Source organism: Lepidochelys olivacea (assembly GCF_965140295.1).
Source record: "Lepidochelys olivacea isolate rLepOli2 genome assembly, chromosome: 12".
Lineage (NCBI taxonomy): Eukaryota > Metazoa > Chordata > Testudines > Cheloniidae > Lepidochelys > Lepidochelys olivacea.
The window spans coordinates 18155267-18177331 of NC_140422.1; the positions used below are offsets into that span (position 1 = coordinate 18155267).

Here is a 22065-nt window from a genome sequence, read left to right on the forward strand (position 1 = left end):
CTGCCCAGAACAGCAGAGAGACAATTTGTCCAGAGAGACTTTAACAGACCTTGGAAAAGTCACAGAGAGGGAGCAGCTGAGTCCTAGAGAAGAAGACAACCCAGAGTCCTGGGAGTTGAGATTGAGACAATAGGCTGAGCAATGAGCAGCAGTGCAGAAGTAAGGGTGGCATTGTATGGTATTGTCACCCTTACGTCTGCGCTGCTGCTGGAAAGGCATTGCCTTCATAGCTGGGCACCTGGCCAACAGCCACCACTCTCCAGCTGCCCAGCTCTGAAGGCAATACAGAAGTAAGGGTGGCAATACTGTGACCTCCCCTAAAATAACTTTGTGACCACCCCTGCCCACAACTCCCTTTTTGGTCAGACCCCCCAATTTGAGAAATGTTGGTCTCCCCCGTGAAATCTGTATAGTATAGGGTAAAAGCACACAAAAGACCAGATTTCAAGGGGGGGGGCAGATTTCATGGTTCGTGATATATTTTTCATGGCCATGAATTAGGTCGGGCCTTACTCATATACCTTCTGTAACAGATGAAATCCCAAATTCAAATTGTTAGTAATTTAGTACCTCAGGCTTTGGGTTTACTATGAAACAAAAATATCTTAAAAACGGCAGATATTTTAGCCACTATATAGTGTGCAAGATGGATGAAAACAAGCACACCACCCATGAGACTTCAAACCCCTTTAAACATCTCTCTTGGCTGCGCTTATTCATAGACCAATAGGTCTTTCTGTTTTAAATTATTTAGGCCACTGTTTTCACCTAGCGCTAATTATTCTTAAATTAAAGAGAGGTTGGCCATGATAATTCTATTGCAGAGATGGCTCCTATTCTGCAGTAATATTTAAACAGAAGAATCTAATTTCTTCCCAACCAACAAGTTCATATCCTTTATTAAATAGGATATTAAAATGGTAATAAAGCTAAGAACTATGTTCTCACCAATTTATTTTTTCTATATTCTGTTAAACTGAATTCCATCAAGCTACTTACATGAGACCTCGATTCTCGGGGTAGCAATGAGCAAAGAGTTTGTCTGTTTCGATTATGGGCGTCAAGATCCACAAATATGACAGACCAAGAGCAGCCCTATAAAGAGAATATGAAAGTTAAGTTGAGATGGGGGGGAGAGTAACATACACAAATTTCTGGAACAGCAAATACTGGTAAAGCTATCAGCTCTCTTGTTTTACTTAGGCAATTTAAGGTAACTAGAAATCAGAAGCCAATAATTTTCACCAGAGTAGGAATCAAATGTAAATTTTTAAATAAATATAATGAACATAATATTTTTAATAAAGGAATTAAATGCAATTGGCAGAAATTAAACAGCAAGAACAGAATCTGAGAATACAAAAACATTAGCTCCCCATTCCAAGTGACGACTGTTTGGACCATTTAATTAAGACAGCAAAGATGTAACATGGATTACATTTTCCATAACTTCTTAAACAAAGGCAATTCGATAACAGAGACTGGAGAAAGAAGGAGATTTAATGGTTAAGTTAAAGAGACCATACAGCTCCCTTATGAGACAACCAAAAAGAGAAGATCTTTCCAATGCATTACATCTCAATAGGAGTTACAAAAACAAAACAAATATTGTCTTTCAGTTATCACACTACACTTCATTTCATTAAGGAAGAGGCTCTCAAAAAAAACTTAAAACTCAGCAAAAATTAGGGAGAATAACCCACTTTGACATAACAGAATCTCTTCTACTTGAAACAAAGCCCTAAAAGCAAAACATTCCTTATACTTGTCCCAAGTATTCCAATACATTAATTTAATAGTCACATTTGGATCTTTTGAATTTTAAGTTGTATAATACAATATTTACATTATGAATATAATTTTACTAACTTTCAATTTTTGACAAACAAATGCATGAAAATGTATGAAAGGAGTTTATTGCCAAACAATATGTGCCACTTAGGGCTTGGCTTGAGTACAAAGGTCCACAAGCATGGATCTGACTGTAGGTCTGGGGCCTTAGGGTAAAATCTCTGGCTCCAGTGAAGTCAATGGCAGAACTCCCCTTGACTTCAATGAAGTCGGGATTCACCTTTCATGCTTATATTGTCAGATTTCATTATCTGAGATGCTGGAATTAAAACTCAAAAACCTCCACTCAAACAAATACTTATTGAGGTGCTAAAAGGACCTGAGTCAAATGCAATTTTTCCAAGATTAAAAAAAAAACCAATAAAAAATATCAGTTTATCTACCTACCCCTTGGATACACAGCTGGTTTAGGCCTTGGAAGACTTTTCTGCTATTTTCAATAAATGAAGGGCTACAGGACTGTCTCTCTTAGCACACATGCTGTCAATGCTAAACACTCACACATTACGAAAAGGAGTACTAGTGGCACCTTAGAGACCAACCAATTTATTTGACTAACAGACTAACATGGCTACTACTCTGAAACTCACATTACAACATTCTGCGACTGTTAATTACAAATGTGTATTGCACAAACAAGATATTTCAACAGATACTACCAACATTCTAAGAAGAGATATTTAGAAGCTACTTATCATGCATTGTAAATTTTAAAACATTTTTTGGGTTCCAGGACTGTTAGCCATTTCACGGTCATCCTTCTGGAGAGGGCTGCCAAAACAATGTTAGAATATGCAGCAAAGAGTATGTTTTAGAATATGCAGTGTTCTCTTCCTTTACATTGCTTTCAAGCCATGTTTCAAAAATCTTTTTCCTTTGATAAGGGGATGGAAAGACAATTACTTGATTTATGTTATTATACAAAACTATTAGCTGTAGTAATACGATATGAGGTTATCATTATCCTCGCTTAGTATTGTGATACAAACTGACAGTTTAGCCTTGTAAATAACTTTTTCACAAAAGTTTGCTACCTATTATCATCTCAGTGAAACACTGTTGTTCTCTATCTTGGATAAAGGAAGTAAAAGCCGTAACATGCTTTACATGAATACCAGACACATGATCACTAGGATCATTTCCATAAGGAAGATGAAAAAGCTTCTCGATATGAATATTTTGAGAATATTAAACAGAAAATATCCCGTTTTTTAATCCCCACATTTAGGGTTTTTTTTAAAAGAGATTTCAAAATGTTTGTCTCCTTGTCTCCTCTCCCCTTTCCCCAAAAATCAAAACAAACAAACAAAAACCACAACAATGTAGATAATTGGTTCTAGAAACACTCCTACCAGTGTTTTGCATCTTAAACACCAATGGGATACAAACTTGTAAACGTGGCTCACACAAGGGTGTCCCTGCTTCATGACATCATCTAATGTGCTCAAAAGCAAAGGATGGCTGATGGAAGGGGGCTCTACTGTTGGCCCTCTCCCCATGCAGGAGAAAAGGATGCGCTGTTAAGGTCAACCTTTTCTTGACAAAAAAAAGTGCTGTTGCGTCCTATGGGGGAGAGGGGATGGAAATGGGGGAGGGGGGGAAAGGATCCTGTCACACTTCTTTTGGTGAAAACAGGTTTGCTGCAGGTTTATTTGTGCTATCTTTTGGTGAGCCGTGGTCAGAAAGGTGCAACCTTAATAAACACTGGTGTAATCCATTAATTAAAACAATACAGAACACATTTGCCTCATGGTCCAGATCCTAAGCTGGTGTAAATCAGTGTAGCTCTATTGACTTCAACGGGTAAAGATGAATTTATATCCATGTATATAGCCAATTGGAGCTCTGGCCTATGATCTCAAAATACACATTGTAGCAGCTGATCTTCTCTATGAAACAGCATTTTGAATTGCAGCACAGGAGCAACAACTTTGCTATCTACCCAAAGGGCTCTGTTAGCAGGAAACTAAACATTAACTCAAACTGCAAAATTGGAAGAAAAATTAAACATATTGATAAATAGGTCAAAAAAAATCTGAAAATACAATTGTGATTTTTTAACCTAACTGTCCTTTTATTAACTATATGCAGGACAAGCTGAACAGAACTGAATAGAGAGTTGTACTGTCAAAACTAGTCTTTTAGCTGAAAGAGAAATCAGTCTCAAGCATTCATTTTGTTTTTAAAAACTAAAAGCTCTGATAGACTAATTATTTAAAATGGAGAAAATCCTTCATATACTTGCATAATAGACAGGATAATGCTCTTTAGAACACCAGTGTCTTGGCTTTATATATGATTTTTTCATCTGGGAAATAACCAATATCTTTGCAGACATTTCTTAAATCAAGTCAAGCACAAGAAGAGACAGCTTCTATATTTCATTTCCAACGGTGTTCCAGTCTCTTTGAGAAGTCCTGCTGAGCATCTTGAGAGGAACCTGCCTGCACTTGAAACTATACTAATACCACCAGACTGAAGGATGCCTGGAAACACGAAGCCACCCAGCCCTTCCAGAAAGATTCTGCACTTAAACTGTGGATGGTGTGAAAGGCTTCAGGAAATAAAAATAAATATCCTAATTAAAAAAAATCAGCGTATGGGGAAGTTTGCACGTACATGCACACGTGCATGGAGAGGAGATTTATATAAAAAGAGGTGTAGTTATCACTTGTTGGGTATGACATTACATGATGAAGTTTAAAGATTAAAACAAATCTTGTGAGAGTATGAAAAGTCTCTGTAACAGAAAGATGTGTTCATCTACTTGGTAAAAAACAAAAACAAACTCCACCCCCAACCCCACCCCCTCCCCAGCTTTTTGCTTCATCTCCAAGTACTTCTAACACATCCATCACCATCGTATCTAGGCACTAACCACAACAATTAAGAAATGGCATATCTGATAAGAAATTCTTTGCCCTTCACTGCTTCTAGATTTAGCTGTTTTTATTTGAAGGGTTTTTGTTTATTTAAACATTCATTATTTGGCCTTCATTATTCATGGAAAGTTTATGTTAGGATATGAGATTCAACTGTGTAAATACACAAACTCATTCAAAACCAGCACTGGAAAAAACATTTCCTTTTAGCAATGAAAAAAAATTGATTTTTTCTTCCCTTAGAAGACTGTTATTCCATTTAAGCTTTACAACATTCTGTAGGGGACAAACACCCCCTCCTTTTTTTTAGGCTGACAATCTAGAACTCATTTTAGCTATTTACACTTGTCAGATGACTATTGATTGTATTTTGGGGGATGAAAGGAGGCTTGTGGGTGTGTCTCAGAAAGTCTCCTTGTGTGGGGCTATAGTTTAAGTGGACCCCATCTGCCTCCTCTTGTGAGGCCACGATGAGGGTCTATCAGCCTCTTCCCAAACCCCACAATCCTTAGGAAATTACTTGGACTCCCAACCTATCTTCTCCATGCAGACACTATACTCTTTCCCCATGAGTCTAAGGCCTGGGGGAGATGAGTTGACGTCCCTGACAATCCTTCCAAGACTTGTATGGTGTGTGTGTAGGCCTCCAATGAATGAATGAAGAGACTCCAAGGTTTACCTAAGGGCAATGGGCATGAGCCCACTAAGATTCATTGTACAGAAGGGTTGTGGGCATCAATGAGCCTCTGAAATCTTGCAGAGAATGAGGATAACGGGCTCATTATAATGCTCGCTGGCTGTTAATATACTTACACAGACAAAGCCATACTTCTATAGATTGTACTCCCAAAATTCTGCCCAACAGGAGTTCTCTCCCTGTAGATCTTAGAGGGTTCCCCTCTTGCAAACCTCACATTCAGGGGCAATTTTAAAAACTAAGGAAATTCCACACAAAAACTTCTTTGGAGCAAAGTTAAGGTTGACAATACGTACGAACATCCTAAGCGTAAAAAGCCTTACAGGAATGTTGTAGTTAGGGAAAATACAACCCTTAAAAGCCCAGGAAATTCAGAGTTAAATTTACAAGAAATCCAAACATTTAAAAGGACAAACATTTATTTATGGTACTCAAACTACCTCAACTTTGCTCCTATATTCAGAGTAATTCCCTACGCAAATCAGAAAATGGAGGTGCCTTACCTTTAACTGGAGGTTTTTTCACGTGTGGTCCCTATCTGTATTCCACATGTGAGCATGCATGCTCACCATGCACCTGAGTTCAGAGATTTTTAGAAAGTAGTGTCCGTTAGTTCACATATGCGCAGTTGTTCTCCTCATGCTCTGAACCAAAAGTATAGGGGGCAGCGTGGACCAATGCTTCTCCAGCTCCTCTTCTTACTGCAAATCAGGTAAGATCTGAAGCGGAGGGGAAGGAAGGCATGGAGTGGAAACAGATAAGGAGCACACATCTCAAAGACCCTCCAGTTACAGGTAACTAACCTCCATTTCTTCTTCGAATGCAGGTCTCAATGTTATTCCATGTGTGGGTGATTAAAAGGGGGTACAATGACGTAGTTGGTATACATATTTGTAGTACTACAGTCCCAAGAGTTGATTTTGGCGAAAGGGCTTGACCTAATGTTTAACGCTTCATGAACATATGGTTTGAGGTAGCCACAGTACAGATATCCAGTATAAACACCTCTCTAAAAGATGCTGTTGAGGTTCGTTGGCCCTAGTGGAAAAGGATGTCACCCGATCCAGGGAAGGAATACTTACCAATTGGTAATACAGAATGATGCAGCCAGAGATACACTTAGAGAGTCTCCAAGCAGATGCTTGTCCTCGCAACCATTCAACTATACTCACAAAGGGTCTTGGTGATTTTCTAATTGGTTGTGTCCTTCGTGGACTGATGTGAAACTTAGAAATTACTTTAGGGACAAATACTAGGTGAAGGCAAAGTGAAACGTTTTTTCATAAAAGACATAGTATATTATGACAGGTTTCAGAGTAACAGCCGTGTTAGTCTGTATTCGCAAAAAGAAAAGGAGTACTTGTGGCACCTTAGAGACTAACCAATTTATTAGAGCATAAGCTTTCGTGAGCTACAGCTCACTTCATCAGATGTATATCGTGGAAACTGCAGCAGACTTGTGGAGGGTGAGAAAACCTGGATTTGTGCTGGAAATGGCCCACCTGATGATCACTTTAGATAAGCTATTACCAGCAGGACAGTGGGGTGGGAGGAGGTATTGGTTCATATTCTCTGTGTATATATAAAGTCTGCTGCAGTTTCCACGATATGCATCTGATGAAGTGAGCTGTAGCTCACGAAAGCTTATGCTCTAATAAATTGGTTAGTCTCTAAGGTGCCACAAGTACTCCTTTTCTTTTTATAGTATATTATGGGTCAGTAATGAAAGCTCTCAGCTCACTCACCCTTCTAGTCAAAGTGATGGCAACTGAAAAGGTGACCTTCATGGAATGGTAACACATAGAACATGTGGACAGTGGTCGAAATGGTGGTCTGGTAAGTACTGACAGTACAACGGTGAGGTCCTACTGTGGTGCAGATTTCACCACTGGTGGGAAGGTCCCAAATAGATTCTTCCGGAATCTAACTGTTGTTGGGCTCTGTCTTCTTGGAAGAGTTTGTCCTTAAAGCCCCAGATACTCAAATAATTTTCCTAACAAAGCTTGGTAGTTAGCAATAGGGAACTGAAGACTTGTAGAGGAAAATACCTTCCCCTCCTCAGAAGATCAAGTTGTTTTTAGTCCTTATCCGTCAGTGTAGCCTTAGAATGTTGTAATCTAGAACTTTCGGTGGCTGCTTGTGCCAACAGGAAGTTGGGTCCTGTGTGTGTAAAGAGGAACTCAGCTTCTTTGGCTGGTACAAATGTGTCTCTCAGCACAGTTGGGGTGCAGGAGATTGGAGTGTGATGCACCATCCTCGCTGGTTCCATGATGGCATCATTTACAAGGAGGACCATCCTACTGGGGGGACCAAAAGATTGTAAAATGTCAAGGAGGTGATACTGGGTAGTGTCAAGGTTCCTTCCCCACTCTGAACTCTAGGGTACAGATGTGGGGACCTGCATGAAAACCTCCTAAGCTTACTTGTACCAGCTTAGGTTAAAACTTCCCCAAGGTACAAACTATTTTACCCTTTGCCCTTGGACTTCCACTGCCACCACCAAACTTTAACTGGGTTCCTGAGAAAACGTTGTTTGGAAACATCTTTCCCCCCAAAATCCTCCCAACCCTTGCACCCCACTTCCTGGGGAAGGTTTGGTAAAAATCCTCACCAATTTGCATAGGTGAACACAGACCCAAACCCTTGGATCTTAGAACAATGAAAAAGCATTCAGTTTCCTTACAAGAAGACTTTTAATAGAAGTAAAAAAGAATCACCTCTGTAAAATCAGGATGGCAAATACCTTACAGGGTAATTAGATTCAAAACATAGAGAATCCCTCTAGGCAAAACCTTAAGTTACAAAAAAGACACACAGGCAGGAATAGTCATTCTATTCAGCACAGCTATTTTCTCAGCCATTTAAAGAAATCATAATCTAACACATACCTAGCTAGATTACTAACTAAGTTCTAAGACTCCATTCCTGTTCTGTCCCCGGCAAAAGCATCACACAGACAGACACAGACCCTTTGTTTTTCTCCCTCCTCCCAGCTTTTGAAAGTATCTTGTCTCCTCATTGGTCATTTTGGTCAGGTGCCAGCGAGGTTACCTTTAGCTTCTTAACCTTTTACAGGTGAGAGGATTTTTCCTCTGGCCAGGAGGTATTTTAAAGGGGTTTACCCTTCCCTTTATATTTATGACAGGTAGCCTAGACCTCGTCTAGTGGAATGTGGAGGTCATTCGCCATTCTCTGCAGAGGCTTGTGATATTGACTGGGGTTGTCAGATATGGATGGCAAAGATGGGGCAACTGCCTACTCTTGTGAGGAAGACAAAGCACATGTAGGTACATGTAGATCCAGATAAATCCCCTCTTCCTCATGCTCCAATGGAGCTGGTAGGTGTCGCACAGAAGAGGTACGGTGGACTGATCCGGGATGTCTACCATAGGGGTCCCATGGATCCCAATAGGGCCAAGTAGGAAGGGTCAATCAATTGAGGAGGACCCCACTGCATTGGATACCATTGTTCCCTTAAGTAGTCATATCTGGGTGGGGGATAGACCCCAGATCTTTGCGAGTCTCTGTCTGGACTTACCTCATTATGTGGGGGTGATGAATCACCTGGAGCCTCCAAAGAGAATGCCGGTTCCTGTTCTACCAGTAGAGCCATCAGCACCAGTGGGTGAAAGGAGGGGAATACTCATGTCTTCTGGAAGTAATTTCCTCCTTTGGTGTGCCAATGTCTCACAGGAAGGTCAGATCCAAAGGAAAAGGAGACTGAGGCTAAGGAAGGGTGAAGATATCCTCTGACAAGGTGTAAGTTTTGGTCTGTCAGTCTGGGGCGTTCCAGTAGTTAAGACTGATGGATCCAGTGCATCCACAGTCATCAGGATGGTAGTTCTTTACAGGGAAGGGCCACTACTGTCAAAGAGTCTACAAGTGAACTCTTAGATGTTGTCGGCAAGTGCCGATCCTTCGGCTTAGAAATCAGACACAACAGTAGTACTGGTGGATCCTTTTTCCTTTACACCTTCCCCTCATGGCCAAAGGATTTAAGTGAATCTAATTCCTTAGGCTCCACCTATGAAGATTCACTTGACTTGGAGGGAGTAAGGGAGTGATCTCTTCTGGAAGCAGATCTGGAAGGAGATATGGCCTTATACTTGTGAGAGTGCCCCTCAGTGTCATGAGAAGCCCTGGATGATGACTCTATGGGCTTAGCAGCTCTGACTTTTGTTCCTGAGCATTTGCTTGGAGGGGTACTCCTCATCGGTTGAGACTGACATACAAGGGGGTCTCCCTAACCCAGATCAAACTGAGGTTTCATAGCCAGATGTTTTTTCAGCTGGAGCTCACGAGCCTTGTGGATCTGAGGGAGAAACAAGCAGCAAATGCTGTGCTTAACTGAGATATATGCCTCACCCAGAAAACAGAGGCAGCATTGGTGCTCATTGCTCATGGAGAAGGAGTGGAGGCAGGAAATGCAGTTCTTAAACCCTGGGACTCTGAGAGTAGTCTGTTGTCTTGGAGAGAGTCTCCCTGAGGCAGGGAGAAAACTAAGTTATACTAACTATACTAAAATACTAAAAATATTTACAATATATTTACAGGTTTGTTAAGAGAAAGAAAGGATGGAGAAATCTGTGGATACAGAGGATTACAACTCAGGCCATGCAGTTGTAAGAAGGATCTGCACTGCCCCTTATATCCTTGGTTCGGAGCATGAGGAGAACAACTGCGTATGAGCAGACAATGGATACTATGATCTACTAAATCTCCACACTCAGGTGCATGGTGCACATGTGTACCCACATAAGAAATACACAGAGATCAGCGCTTGAAGAACACCACAAGCTACCTTTTTCCACTCATAGAAAGTTATTCATCTTATTAGTCAATAAAAAAACAGAATATTTACTTAGTCACAAAGTGGTTGTGCCAACTCTGGCATTCGCACACTGCTGGGGGTGGGGGGTAAGGGGGGGGAGAGTGGCAAGACTACTTTAGACATTCTTGATGAGATAAAAGGCAGGCTTATAATAATCATTCACTTCTCCTCACTAGACCCAATGATACAAGCTGTTGAGTGTGTTCAGCACCATGAAAGATTGAGCCCTTTGACTGCACTTGCTAACCACTGGTTGAAGTATGTGATACAGAGCTAGCACGTTTACAGTGGAGAGATTACACCATTTATAAAGCAATATTCTGCAGTGAACATTTTGGATATTCACCTGTAAGCTGCACAAATACAGTGACTATTCAAAATCTAAGCCACTAGCTGTGAACTTAAAAAAAGTCTTAGAAAATGTCTTTGATCCAAAAATAATTTATGCTAGAAAAAGAACTAAGGAAGGAAGGATGAGAGGTTCAGATTGCTAAGGAAGAAGAGAGAGATCTGGGGGGAAGGAGGGAAGAATTACAAAAAGATTGAGTAGTGTAATTGTGAATTTCCATATTTTCAATTGATTTTCTTGTAAGGTTACACTTCAGCGGGAATTACCACAGGTGAAATTAAGAGTCTGTCCATGCACAATTGATGTCAGTGGCAAAACCTGCATTGATTTTAGTGGTGCAAGACTCAGGCCCAGAAGCCTGTGTACTTACAAAAACCGACAGTTACACAGTGATACTCTGCATCCTTAAAAGAGAATTATAAAATCTTACAGTGTAGAATGGAATCTGCAGCAGACTTTAGAAACTCATTGTATGACATTAAACAAACAAAACCTGAATATTTTGTTTTGCCAAATACACCTCTCTATAATCTACATTTTTGTACTATATTGTCTTTCAGTAAAATAAGGAGAGAAAATTCTACATTAAGCACAGTTCATTTTTTTATAGAAACTTTGTCTAGTTAAAGTACTTCTAGTAAGAAGAAGAATAGTACTTGGTACTTACATTGCACCTTTCACCTAAGGATCTGAAAATTCTTTACAAATATTAATTATGCCTCATAATACATCTGTGAGGTATGTATTACTATCCCCAATTTTACAGATGGGGAAACTAAGGAACAAATAATTGAAGGGGTTTACTCAAAAAAATCATACAGACAATAAGGAACAGAATTTAGAATGGGAATCCTGGTCTCCTGTTTTTCAGTGAGTAGCGAGGAGGCATGGCCGCCCTGAGAGGTGAAAGTGGAGGGAACGCTGTGAGCTGCCTGGTGGGCGGAGCCAGGAGGACCACAACTCACACACCGGAAGCAGAGGGGTGGAACCGGAAGCGGAAATATAAAAGGCCGGCCCAGCTCAGTTGAGAGGGAGCTGCCGAAGAAGACAGATGCTTCTTCCCCACTGCTGGAAAGGGACGCCAAGGAGAAGCACTTCTGCCCTGGGAACCAGCCTGAGCTTCCAGAGAGCCCTGCCACACCTGACGCTGAGGAGCTGCTACCAATACCCTTAGCAGTGTATCACGGAGAGACTGACGACGACTTCTGGACACAGGTACGCCCAAGGGGGAGAAGTAGGAAGCAGCCCAGGGGAACCAGGCAACAGTCTGGTTGGGAGCTGGCCTGAAACAAGGTCCGTGTGTTGCGGGCGGATCCCTGCATTGATGGACCACTCAGCCGCTGTTAGGGCCCTGGGCTGAGACATGGTGGAGTTGGGCGGGCCTGCGTCCCCCTGCCACTGCACTCCTGGGGTGGCAATACTCCCCATCCTTCGGCCAGACAGCCTGTGGTCCTCGGGCATCCCTACTGGAGCCCCATAGACTGTGCTTGGCGCTCACCATCCCTGCTGGAGTCCTGTTTAACGGTGGGGTGAATAGACTGCTAGCACTCTGCCTGGTTGCAGGCAAGAGCACAGACTTTTTACGGCCCTGCCCTGCTTCAAGGGCAGGGCCCCTTGAGAACCGCTAATTCCCTTCTTTTTTCTTTGCTTGGAAAAGACTCTAGCAGACCAAACTGGGAGGAGGGGTGGCCTCCCCCAGAGGCAGAAGCAGAGGGATGGCCACGCCAGCTTACACAGTGCCATACTAACATTAGATCTGTGCTAACTCCAACCAGTAGGAAGAGGAACAGCCAAAGCAGAGACAGGGGTGTAGAATGTGGGGCCCAACTGGGGCCACCCCTCCAGACTCAGAACTGTGCAGGCAAGACCCACACAGACTCTGGGGACACTACAGAATGTTCTGACTTTCTCTGCCCTGTGCCAATTGGCTGTTTGCACCAACTCTCCCCCTCCCTCCTCAGGCCCTTCAGCTCCGCTTTATTCCACACCTGCCGCTCCTACCCTCTCCTCCCTTGCTCATCCCTCCAATACCCCACGAAATTGTGGAACTTCAGCAAAAGCTTTTTCATCCGGCATGTTGGGGGAATGGGAGGTGCAGTAAGTGAAAAATTCCAGTTAACTAAGAGGGAGTGAGTTTGGGTGTGGTGGGGTGCGGGGGAGGGAGGATGTGGGGCACCAGCTGTGAGGAGTGCTCACCTCGAGCTGCTCCCCACAAGCAGCGACAAGTCCTTGCACCCCTAGGTGGAGGCGCAGCTAGGCAGCTCTGCACACGCTTCCCCTCTCCACAGGCACCATCCCCACAGCTCCCATTGACCCCAGTTTCCAGCCAATGGGAGTTGTGGAGCCAAAACCGGGGTGGAGGCAGCGTGCTCAGAGATGCTTAGCTGTGCTTCTGCCTAGGGGCCACAAGGACTGCTTGCGGGGAGCCACCTGAGGAGAGAGCCCCCCCCGGATCCGGCATCCCCCGCTCGCACTTCAACCCCCAGCCCCGCACCCTCCCTGCACCCAAACTCCCTCCCAGAGCCTGCGCCCTGCACCACGCCCATACCCCAATCCCGTACCCAAACTCCCTTCCAGATCCTGCGCCCTGCACACAACCCACGCCCCGCCCCACCCCACCCCACCCCCTGCACACCCACACTCCAAACCCCTCATGGCTGTTCCTCCACCTAAGAGCAGCAGGGACATGTCACCACTTCTGGAGCCATGGAGGGAACCTGCCGGCCCCCTGCCATCTGGACTATAAACCGGACTTTCTATGAAGATTATAAATGCCAGTTTATAGAGCTTTCCAGCTGGTACAGGGCCAGATAACACAGCTTTTTCTGTAATATGTTTGCTATCACATGGTTCACTTGGCTTCTGTGTTATATCAATTCTCCCACCCAGTGTCTGTCTTGTCTACGTAGATAATATAGTCATTGTTTTCATGTACTCCTATCTGTCTGTATCCTCCTGTTCTCTCTTGTCTTATATTTAGATTGTAATTGTTTGCGGATAGGGACTGTCTTTTTGTTCTGTGTTTGTACAGTGCCTTGCAATGGAATCCAACTCTATGACTCTGGCTCCCAGGCACTAGAGTAATACAAATAAGAAAATAGTAGTAATAATGAATAAATAACCCACTAGCTCATCTGGAAAGCATTATGTCAGTACATTTACTCAGCCCTGGGTTTGCAAGTCTAAATAAAGGTGACTTACAAAAAAATGCTCAAGTCTCCCTGATCTTCAGTTAAGACAATATTAAGAAAAACTTTAAAGACCAAAGCTTTTCTTTGGTAACTGTGTAAATTTCCTCCCCAACTCCCACACTGGGTTCACCATGGGAATCAAATTTAGCTGTATATTAAAGCAGGATTTTAAGCTTTGAAATAGGCAAGGATTGCCACTCTGCACTCTCTCTGACTTTTGAGGCAACAGAAAAGTACCAGGACTTATTAAAAAAAAAAAAAGAGTGCCCTCCCTTTTAAACCATCAAGAATAAATTTTTGGAATAAGATTCCCAGGGCTCAGTCAGTCCTTAATTTTTTGATGTTTTCATTCAGTGTACAGCTGGGACAATCCTCTCAGCGTATTTGGATATATTTCTCCAGCCTCTGACTTTTAATTAGATCAATGCTACTTCAAGTACGTATGGTCCCATTATAAAATGATTTAACCCTTCAAGGATCACACACTTTCCATGAACTACTGTTTATCAGTAGCAGGTTTAATTTAGTGGTTAAAGAAAGAAAAAAATAATAGTTTCAAAAATCAAGTTTTGGATGATTTTCAACACTAAAAGGGAATTTGCAAAACTATAACATTACATCTATTCGCAAAAAGAAAAGGAGTACTTGTGGCACCTTAGAGACTAACCAATTTATTTGAGCATAAGCTTTCGTGAGCTACAGCTCACTTCATCGGATGCATACTGTGGAAAGTGTAGAAGATCTTATTATATACACACAAAAAAAGCATGAAAAAATACCTCCTCCCACCCCACTCTCCTGCTGAATTCCACCATGATTTCAACAATTTCCATCCCACCATCAACCTCAGCCTGGTCCAGTCCACACAAGAGATCCACTTCCTGGACACTACAGTGCTAATAAACGATGGTCACATAAACACCACCCTATACCGGAAACCTACTGACCGCTATTCCTACCTACGTATCTCCAGCTTTCACCCTGACCATACCACACGATCCATCGTCTATAGCCAAGCTCTGCGATACAACCGCATTTGCTCCAACCCCTCAGACAGAGACAGACACCTACAAGATCTCTATCAAGCATTCTTACAACTACAGAACCCACCTGTGGAAGTGAAATAGAGCCAGAAGAGTTCCCAGAAGTCACCTACTACACGACAGGCCTAACAAAGAAAATAACAGAACGCCACTAGCAGTCACCTTCAGCCCCCAACTAAAACCCCTCCAACGCATTATTAAGGATCTACAACCTATCCTGAAAGATGACCCAACCCTCTCACAAATCTTGGGAGACAGGCCAGTCCTTGCCTACAGACAGCCCCCCAACCTGAAGCAAATACTCACCAGCAACCACATACCACACAACAGAACCACTAACCCAGGAACCTATCCTTGCAACAAAGCCCGTTGCCAACTGTGCCCACATATCTATTCAGGGGACACCATCACAGGGCCTAATAACATCAGCCACACTATCAAAGGCTCGTTCACCTGCACATTCACCAATGTGATATATGCCATCATGTGCCAGCAATGCCCCTCTGCCATGTACATTGGTCAAACTGGACAGTCTCTACGTAAAAGAGTAAATGGACACAAATCAGATGTCAAGAATTTAACATTCATAAACCATTCGGAGAACACTTCAATCTCTCTGGTCACGCGATTACAGACATGAAAGTCGCTATTTTACAACAAAAAAACTTTAAATCCAGACTCCAGCGAGAAACTGCTGAATTGGAATTCATTTGCAAATTGGATACAATTAACTTAGGCTTGAATAGAGACTGGGAGTGGCTTAGTCATTATGCAAGGTAGCCAATTTCCCATTGTTTTTTCCTACCCCTCTCCCCAGACGTTCTTGTTAAACCCTGGATTTGTGCTGGAAATGGCCCACCTTGATTATCATACACAATGTAAGGAGAGTGGTCACTTTGGATAAGCTATTACCAGCAGGCGAATGAGTTTGTGTGTGGTGGGGGGGGGGGGTGAGAAAACCTGCATTTGTGCTGGAGATGGCCCACCTTGATTATCATACACATTGTAAGGAGAGTGGTCACTTTAGATAAGCTATTACCAACAGGAGAGTGAGTTTGTGTGTGTGTGTGGGGGGGGGTGAGAAAACCTGGATTTGTGCTGGCAATGGCCCAACTTGATTATCATACACATTGTAAGGAGAGTGATCACTTTAGATAAGCTATTACCAGCAGGAGAGTGGGGTGGGAGGAGATATTTTTTCATGCTTTTTTTGTGTGTATATAATAAGATCTTCTACACTTTCCACAGTATGCATCCGATGAAGTGAGCTGTAGCTCACGAAAGCTTATGCTCAAATAAATTGGTTAGTCTCTAAGGTGCCACAAGTACTCCTTTTCTTTTTGCGAATACAGACTAACACGGCTGTTACTCTGAAACATTACATCTATTAATATTCTCTTTTCAGAAATGAAGACATATGGGTATTCTAGAAAGACAAATACTGCCTGATAACTGAAAGAATTAACACTTGAAAAAATGCAACGTGGGAGCAAGTTTAAAACATTAAAACATTTTAAACTCACAGCTCTGCTGCTGCACTCACTTTTTTGCCAAAAGTCACTTCTGGACAATCCTCTGCCAGAGTGCTTTGCCTTTGCAATTTGGTTATCTCTGCATGTGTCATAAATATAAAGGGAAGGGTAAACCCCTTTGAAATCCCTCCTGGCCAGGGGAAAGCTCCTCTCACCTGTAAAGGGTTAAGAAGCTAAAGGTAACCTCGCTGGCACCTGACCAAAATGACCAATGAGGAGACAAGATACTTTCAAAAGCTGGGAGGAGGGAGAGAAACAAAGGGTCTGTGGGTCTGTCTATATGCTGGTTTCTGCCAGGGACAGACCAGGAATGGAGTCTTAGAACTTTTAGTAAGTAATCTAGCTAGGTGTGTGTTAGATTATGATTTCTTTAAGTGGCTGAGAAAAGAATTGTGCTGAATAGAATAACTATTTCTGTCTGTGTATCTTTTTTGTAACTTAAGGTTTTGCCTAGAGGGGTTCTCTATGTTTTTGAATCTAATTACCCTGTAAGATATCTACCATCCTGATTTTACAGGGGGGATTTCTTTATTTCTGTTTACTTCTATTTTTATTAAAAGTCTTCTTGTAAGAAAACTGAATGCTTTTTCATTGTTCTCAGATCCAAGGGTTTGGGTGTGGAAGTGGGGTGCAAGGTTTTGGGAAGTATTTTGGGGGGAAAGACGCGTCCAAACAGCTCTTCCCCAGTAACCAGTATTAGTTTGGTGGTGGTAGCGGCCAATCCAAGGACAAAGGGTGGAATATTTTGTACCTTGGGGAAGTTTTGACCTAAGCTGGTAAAGATAAGCTTAGGAGGTTTTTCATGCAGGTCCCCACATCTGTACCCTAGAGTTCAGAGTGGGGGAGGAACCTTGACAGCATGTATGGAACCATCCACCTCTTCTTTAGTTTTGTACAGCCACAACTCCCTTTTCCCCCATTGACTGACAATGTTTCATGGCTCAGTGACAAATTTCCTCCATTACCCACCTTTTCAGAGTCTTAAATTTGGAAAGAATACTCTTTTGAGTCTAGACTTTTGTGGGTATAATATCGTAAGAGACCTATATCCATCATTTTTGAGAATGTAAAAATGGGAATGTCTGGCAGAGGTAACGTACGATGAAAAGCTTATGTTTTTTAATGGAGTTCAATGTATCTGGAAGTTGGGGAGAAACCCAAATCAAATAAAAAAAATCCAAAATAAATAGACCATGTGCAAAGTTGATAATAGAAGAGATTCAAATGATGGTGCAACCAACTTGAGATTTAAAACACAAATGACAATAGTTAGATCACAAACAAGATGAGTTGTTTAAAATCTTGACCAAAGGTGATAGGGAAGTAGAAAAGTTGTAAATATTTCAATTTTAACCAGAGTTAACCAAAAAAAAATTAAAAAACCACACACAACTGGAAAGAGAAATAAAACTTGCTGTACGTAAGGACAAATCTGATTTTATTCAGCTATCATTCTGTACCTGAAAAAGTAACAAATTAATGTACCAGTTTTGAGATTGAACTGACTCTGTTATATGAATTTTACACATCCATTGATCGGGGGTGAAAACAGTTTGTTAAAAAACAACCTGTTACTTTTTAAAAATATAGAATGAACAAACAAATGTTTTTACTACCTGATTGCCAAAGAGGTTGAATCCATTAATTGCTTCTAGGGCTGCTTTTGCTAAACCAACAGAGCTGAGGGGGAGAAAAGAAAGACATTTGTTATGCTTACAAACTTGGAATTTAACAAATCAATACTTGATGTGTCTTTCAGAAGTAGAATCTCTTCTTGATTAGTATTTTGTGTTTAAACACTAAGCTAATGAACAATGATGCAACAGGTTGTACTTATTTTCCAGAATTTTTCTTTTCAATTTTTTCTTTGTCTTTAAAAGTCAGTGATCATCTGGAAAAAATACATCTGATTTTATTTTGCTGTTGGACATCTAGCATTCTGTGCTTCAAGGCCTTGCTAGTAGGACAGCAGGTTTACTTTCTGCACAATTTCTGTATACTCAGCTCTCAGACAGAAAATGTGACAAAAGAAACCTCTGCTCAAATAACTTGGATGAAAAGTTAAATACCACATATCAGTTTTAGACCAAAGAAACTGCACAGTTCTGATGTCAGCCATCCATCTATAATTATTGTCAACTCATTCACTCAACTAGTGGATAAATACTGAGATACACCGTGTAGTAGGCTATATCCATTAAACCAAAATGAGCCATATCGATGCTATGAACTTATTATCCAAAATGTTTTCTCCATGATTTCCCACATCAATGTTGTTATAATCTTTGGATAAATGATTATCCATATTTTTTTACACTTTGTTTATTCTGAAATTTTTATGTAATGGATATAGTTAGCCTACTACATGTGAAAAGTTGCTCAGGGCCTGATTTTCAGAAGAGCTCATGTCTCATTTAGGCATCTACATGAAGTGGCCAGATTTTCAAAAGTCCTCAGAAGCCAGTAGCTTCGAAAAAGAACAATGGGAGCAGCATAATGCTGAGTAACGCTGCTAGAAAAATTTCTAATTTCATTTTTTTAATGAAAAATAGGGACGAATACTTCCATCCCATTTGTTTTAATCTTAGTATGGGTTATATTTAATAAATTATCTGAAGTATTTTTATATCAGTGAATCCTCATCAATTTGATATGTTGCTTTTAATATCATCCATACAATCAAAAATCTAGTTGTGCTTTAATTATCAATATGAATTGCTCTCAGAGGTTGAAATTCACCCATGTTTGAAAGTCCTATGTAAGAATCTCTGTGCCATCTTATGTCCCACAGTAAAACACTGGCAGGAACGTCTTTCAGTGTTGAAGAGGAATGCAGGGATCTACTGGGGCAGGCTGGGAGACTGGCTACTGGATTTGCAGAACCCATATCCTGACCATTTGGATTAGCCATGCCCAGGGCCGGCTCTAGGCTTTTTGCCACCCCAAGATCCGAGAGCGCAACTGCCTAAGCAAAAAAAAAGGGTGGCCGGAATGCCGCGCCTGGACATGTGCTGTCCCAAGCATGTGCTTGGTTTGCTGTTGCCTAGAGCTGGTCCTGGCCATGCCATAATTAGTTCACTGCACAAAATATGTTTTTCAGGCTTTGTGCAGAAAGAGGTGATTTCACCCTAAGTAAATAATGTTTTTCTGATTTATATTAATTATTGACAGGGTAATGAGTCTTGTAGATGGGGGAAGGGGTAGATGTGGTATATCTTGACTTTAGTAAAGCTTTTGATACTCTCTTGCATGACCTTCTCATAAACAAACTAGGGAAATACAACTTTGATGGAGCTACTATAAGAGGGGTGTATAACTGGTTGGAAAACTGTTCCCAAAGAGTAGTTATCGGTGGTTCACAGTCATGCTGGAAAGGCATAACAAGTGGGGTCCCACAGGGATCAGTTCTGGGTCCAGTTCTGTCAAATATCTTCATCAATGATTTAGATAATGGCATAAAGAGTACACTTATAAAGTTTGTGAACAATACCAGGCTGGGAGGGGTTGCAAGTGCTTTGGAGGATAGGATTATAATTCAAAATGATCTGGATAAACTGGAAAAATGGTCTGAAGTAAATCAGATGAAATTCAATAAGGACAAATGCAAAGTATTCCACTTAGGAAGGAACGATCAGTTGCACACATACAAAATGGGAAAGGATTGCCTAGAAAGGAGCACAGCGGAAAGCGACTGGGGGGAGGGAAGGGGTCATAGTGGACCACAAGGTAAATATGATTCAACAGTGTAGCACTGTTGCAAAAAAAAAGCTAACATCTTTCTGGAATGTATTAGCAGGAGTGTTGTAAGCAAGACATAAGAAGTAATTCTTCCGCTCTACTCTGGGCTGATTAGGCCTCAACTGGAGTATTGTGTCCACTTCCAGGCGCCACATTTCAGGAAAGATGTGGACAAATTGAAGAAAGTCCAGAGCAACAAAAATGATTAAAGGGCTAGAAAACATGACCTATGAGGGAAGACTGAAAAAATTGGGTTTGTTTAGGCTGGAAAAGAGAAGACTGAGAGGGGACATAATAGTTTTCAAGTATATGAAAGGTGATTACAAGGAGGAGGGAGAAGAATTGTTGTTCTTAACCTCTGAGGATAGGACAAGAAGCAATGGGCTTAAATTGCAGCAAAGGAGGTTTAGGTTGGACATCAGAAAAAACTTCCTGTCGGGATGGTTAAGCACTGGAATAAATTGCCTAGGGAGGTTGTGGAATCTCCATCATTGGAAATTTTTAAGAGCAGGTTAGACAAACACTTATCAGGAATGGTCTAGATAATTAGTCCCGCTACAAGTGCAGGGGACTGGACTAGATGACCTTTCAAGGTCCCTTCCAGTCCTCTGATTCTATGTATTGATTCAGTGTGCATGTTTTGTTTTTGTTTTCTAAGCACACACTTTGGTCTATGTTCACCTGCTATTACAATAAGGCAAAAATATCTCCTCTGACCTTGCTGGGGCTTCAAAATTCAAAGAGGTTTGCCACTGTATTATTTATGGATATTCAAAATAAAAATATTTAAAAATAAAATCAGACCCTAGTCAAGGGAGCTTCTTATAACTATGCAGAAAATATTTTCAACATAATGTAAGGGGAAACGTGTCTAGTTGCAGAATTGCATGTACTATATTTAGCACACATTATTTCTCTTTGACTGTTTTCATTACCAGCAATTCCATTAAAAAATTGATTTCAGGCTATATCATTTTTTTCAAACCATCAACAACAGGTTTATAAAACCTGTCTTCCTTTCAGAAACACTGCCAGAAAAGCGCTTGTGGGATTTAATTCTAATTGGTTCAACAAGGGAAAGTTGATTATGTTAGCTAAAAAATTCTGCTTGGAGCAGCTGCCATCAAAGGCTGGTAAAATCCCATGGTTTTTAAAACTTTGGATGATTAGAAAGTTATTGTTACCCAGATAATGCAATGAAGTAGTAAGCTAAACTCACTGGTATAACCGATACTAACCATTTCCTTAGTGTCAAGTCAAGTCTAACTTTCTTCTAGTAGCGTTATTTATCAAGTACAGTTATGAAAGAGCAACTGGTTTAACTGAAATTGGCATAGCAACTTAGTTAAATCATGTTTCTTGGGTGTTACAGCTATACTCTAAATAAACTGGATATGCTCTATGAGCACAAGATAAATCCACTGCTTTGATAACTGGATTACACGTTAATGGAGAAGTCCCTATTTCTTCTTCCAGGGGAACACCTTCAATACGCATGAGCAGCTATTTTTGGAGAGTGAGCGCAAGAAACACTGACTGGCAAAAACTAAGAGGTAATAGTTGACTGGAAGGGAAAGAGCAACGACCATCAGGCAGAATAAGTTACCTTATTTTGTCTAGATAAGAGGAGGAGGCTCAGAGAGAATATAAAAAAATATGTATTCTTCCATAGTGAATAACTTTAACTTATATGACTTTTACTTGCTCACTCAATATTCCTGGGTAAACAATCAATACCAATTGTAGCTCATCAGTATTTTTCTACCTTTGCTTATTCAATACTTTGGAGATTTCACTACTTGCACAAACACTGCTTGCACATAAAAATACTAGTGTTTTAAAATTAAAAGGCTGATTTCATTTCCCCATCATATAATAAATATTCCTTCATGTTAATAGTCTATCAGACCCTTCCCCTACTGTATGCTTGTGACTGCCATAAGTGCTATAT

At 41.2% G+C, this 22065-nt stretch overlaps 1 protein-coding gene across 4 annotated transcripts in view; it reads right to left on the reverse strand.

Annotated features, from left to right (window-relative positions):
* Positions 1–22065, reverse strand: part of PHKB (phosphorylase kinase regulatory subunit beta) — a 209590-nt gene that overhangs the window by 84142 nt on the left and 103383 nt on the right. For all 4 annotated transcript variants that reach the window (XM_084644484.1, XM_084644481.1, XM_084644482.1 and 1 more), the window contains 2 exons: positions 17993–18056; positions 1000–1095 (listed from right to left, as the gene is read on the reverse strand). In XM_084644484.1, coding sequence (XP_084500610.1) covers positions 1000–1095; positions 17993–18056 — 160 coding nt within the window. The remainder of the gene's footprint in view (positions 1–999; positions 1096–17992; positions 18057–22065) is intronic.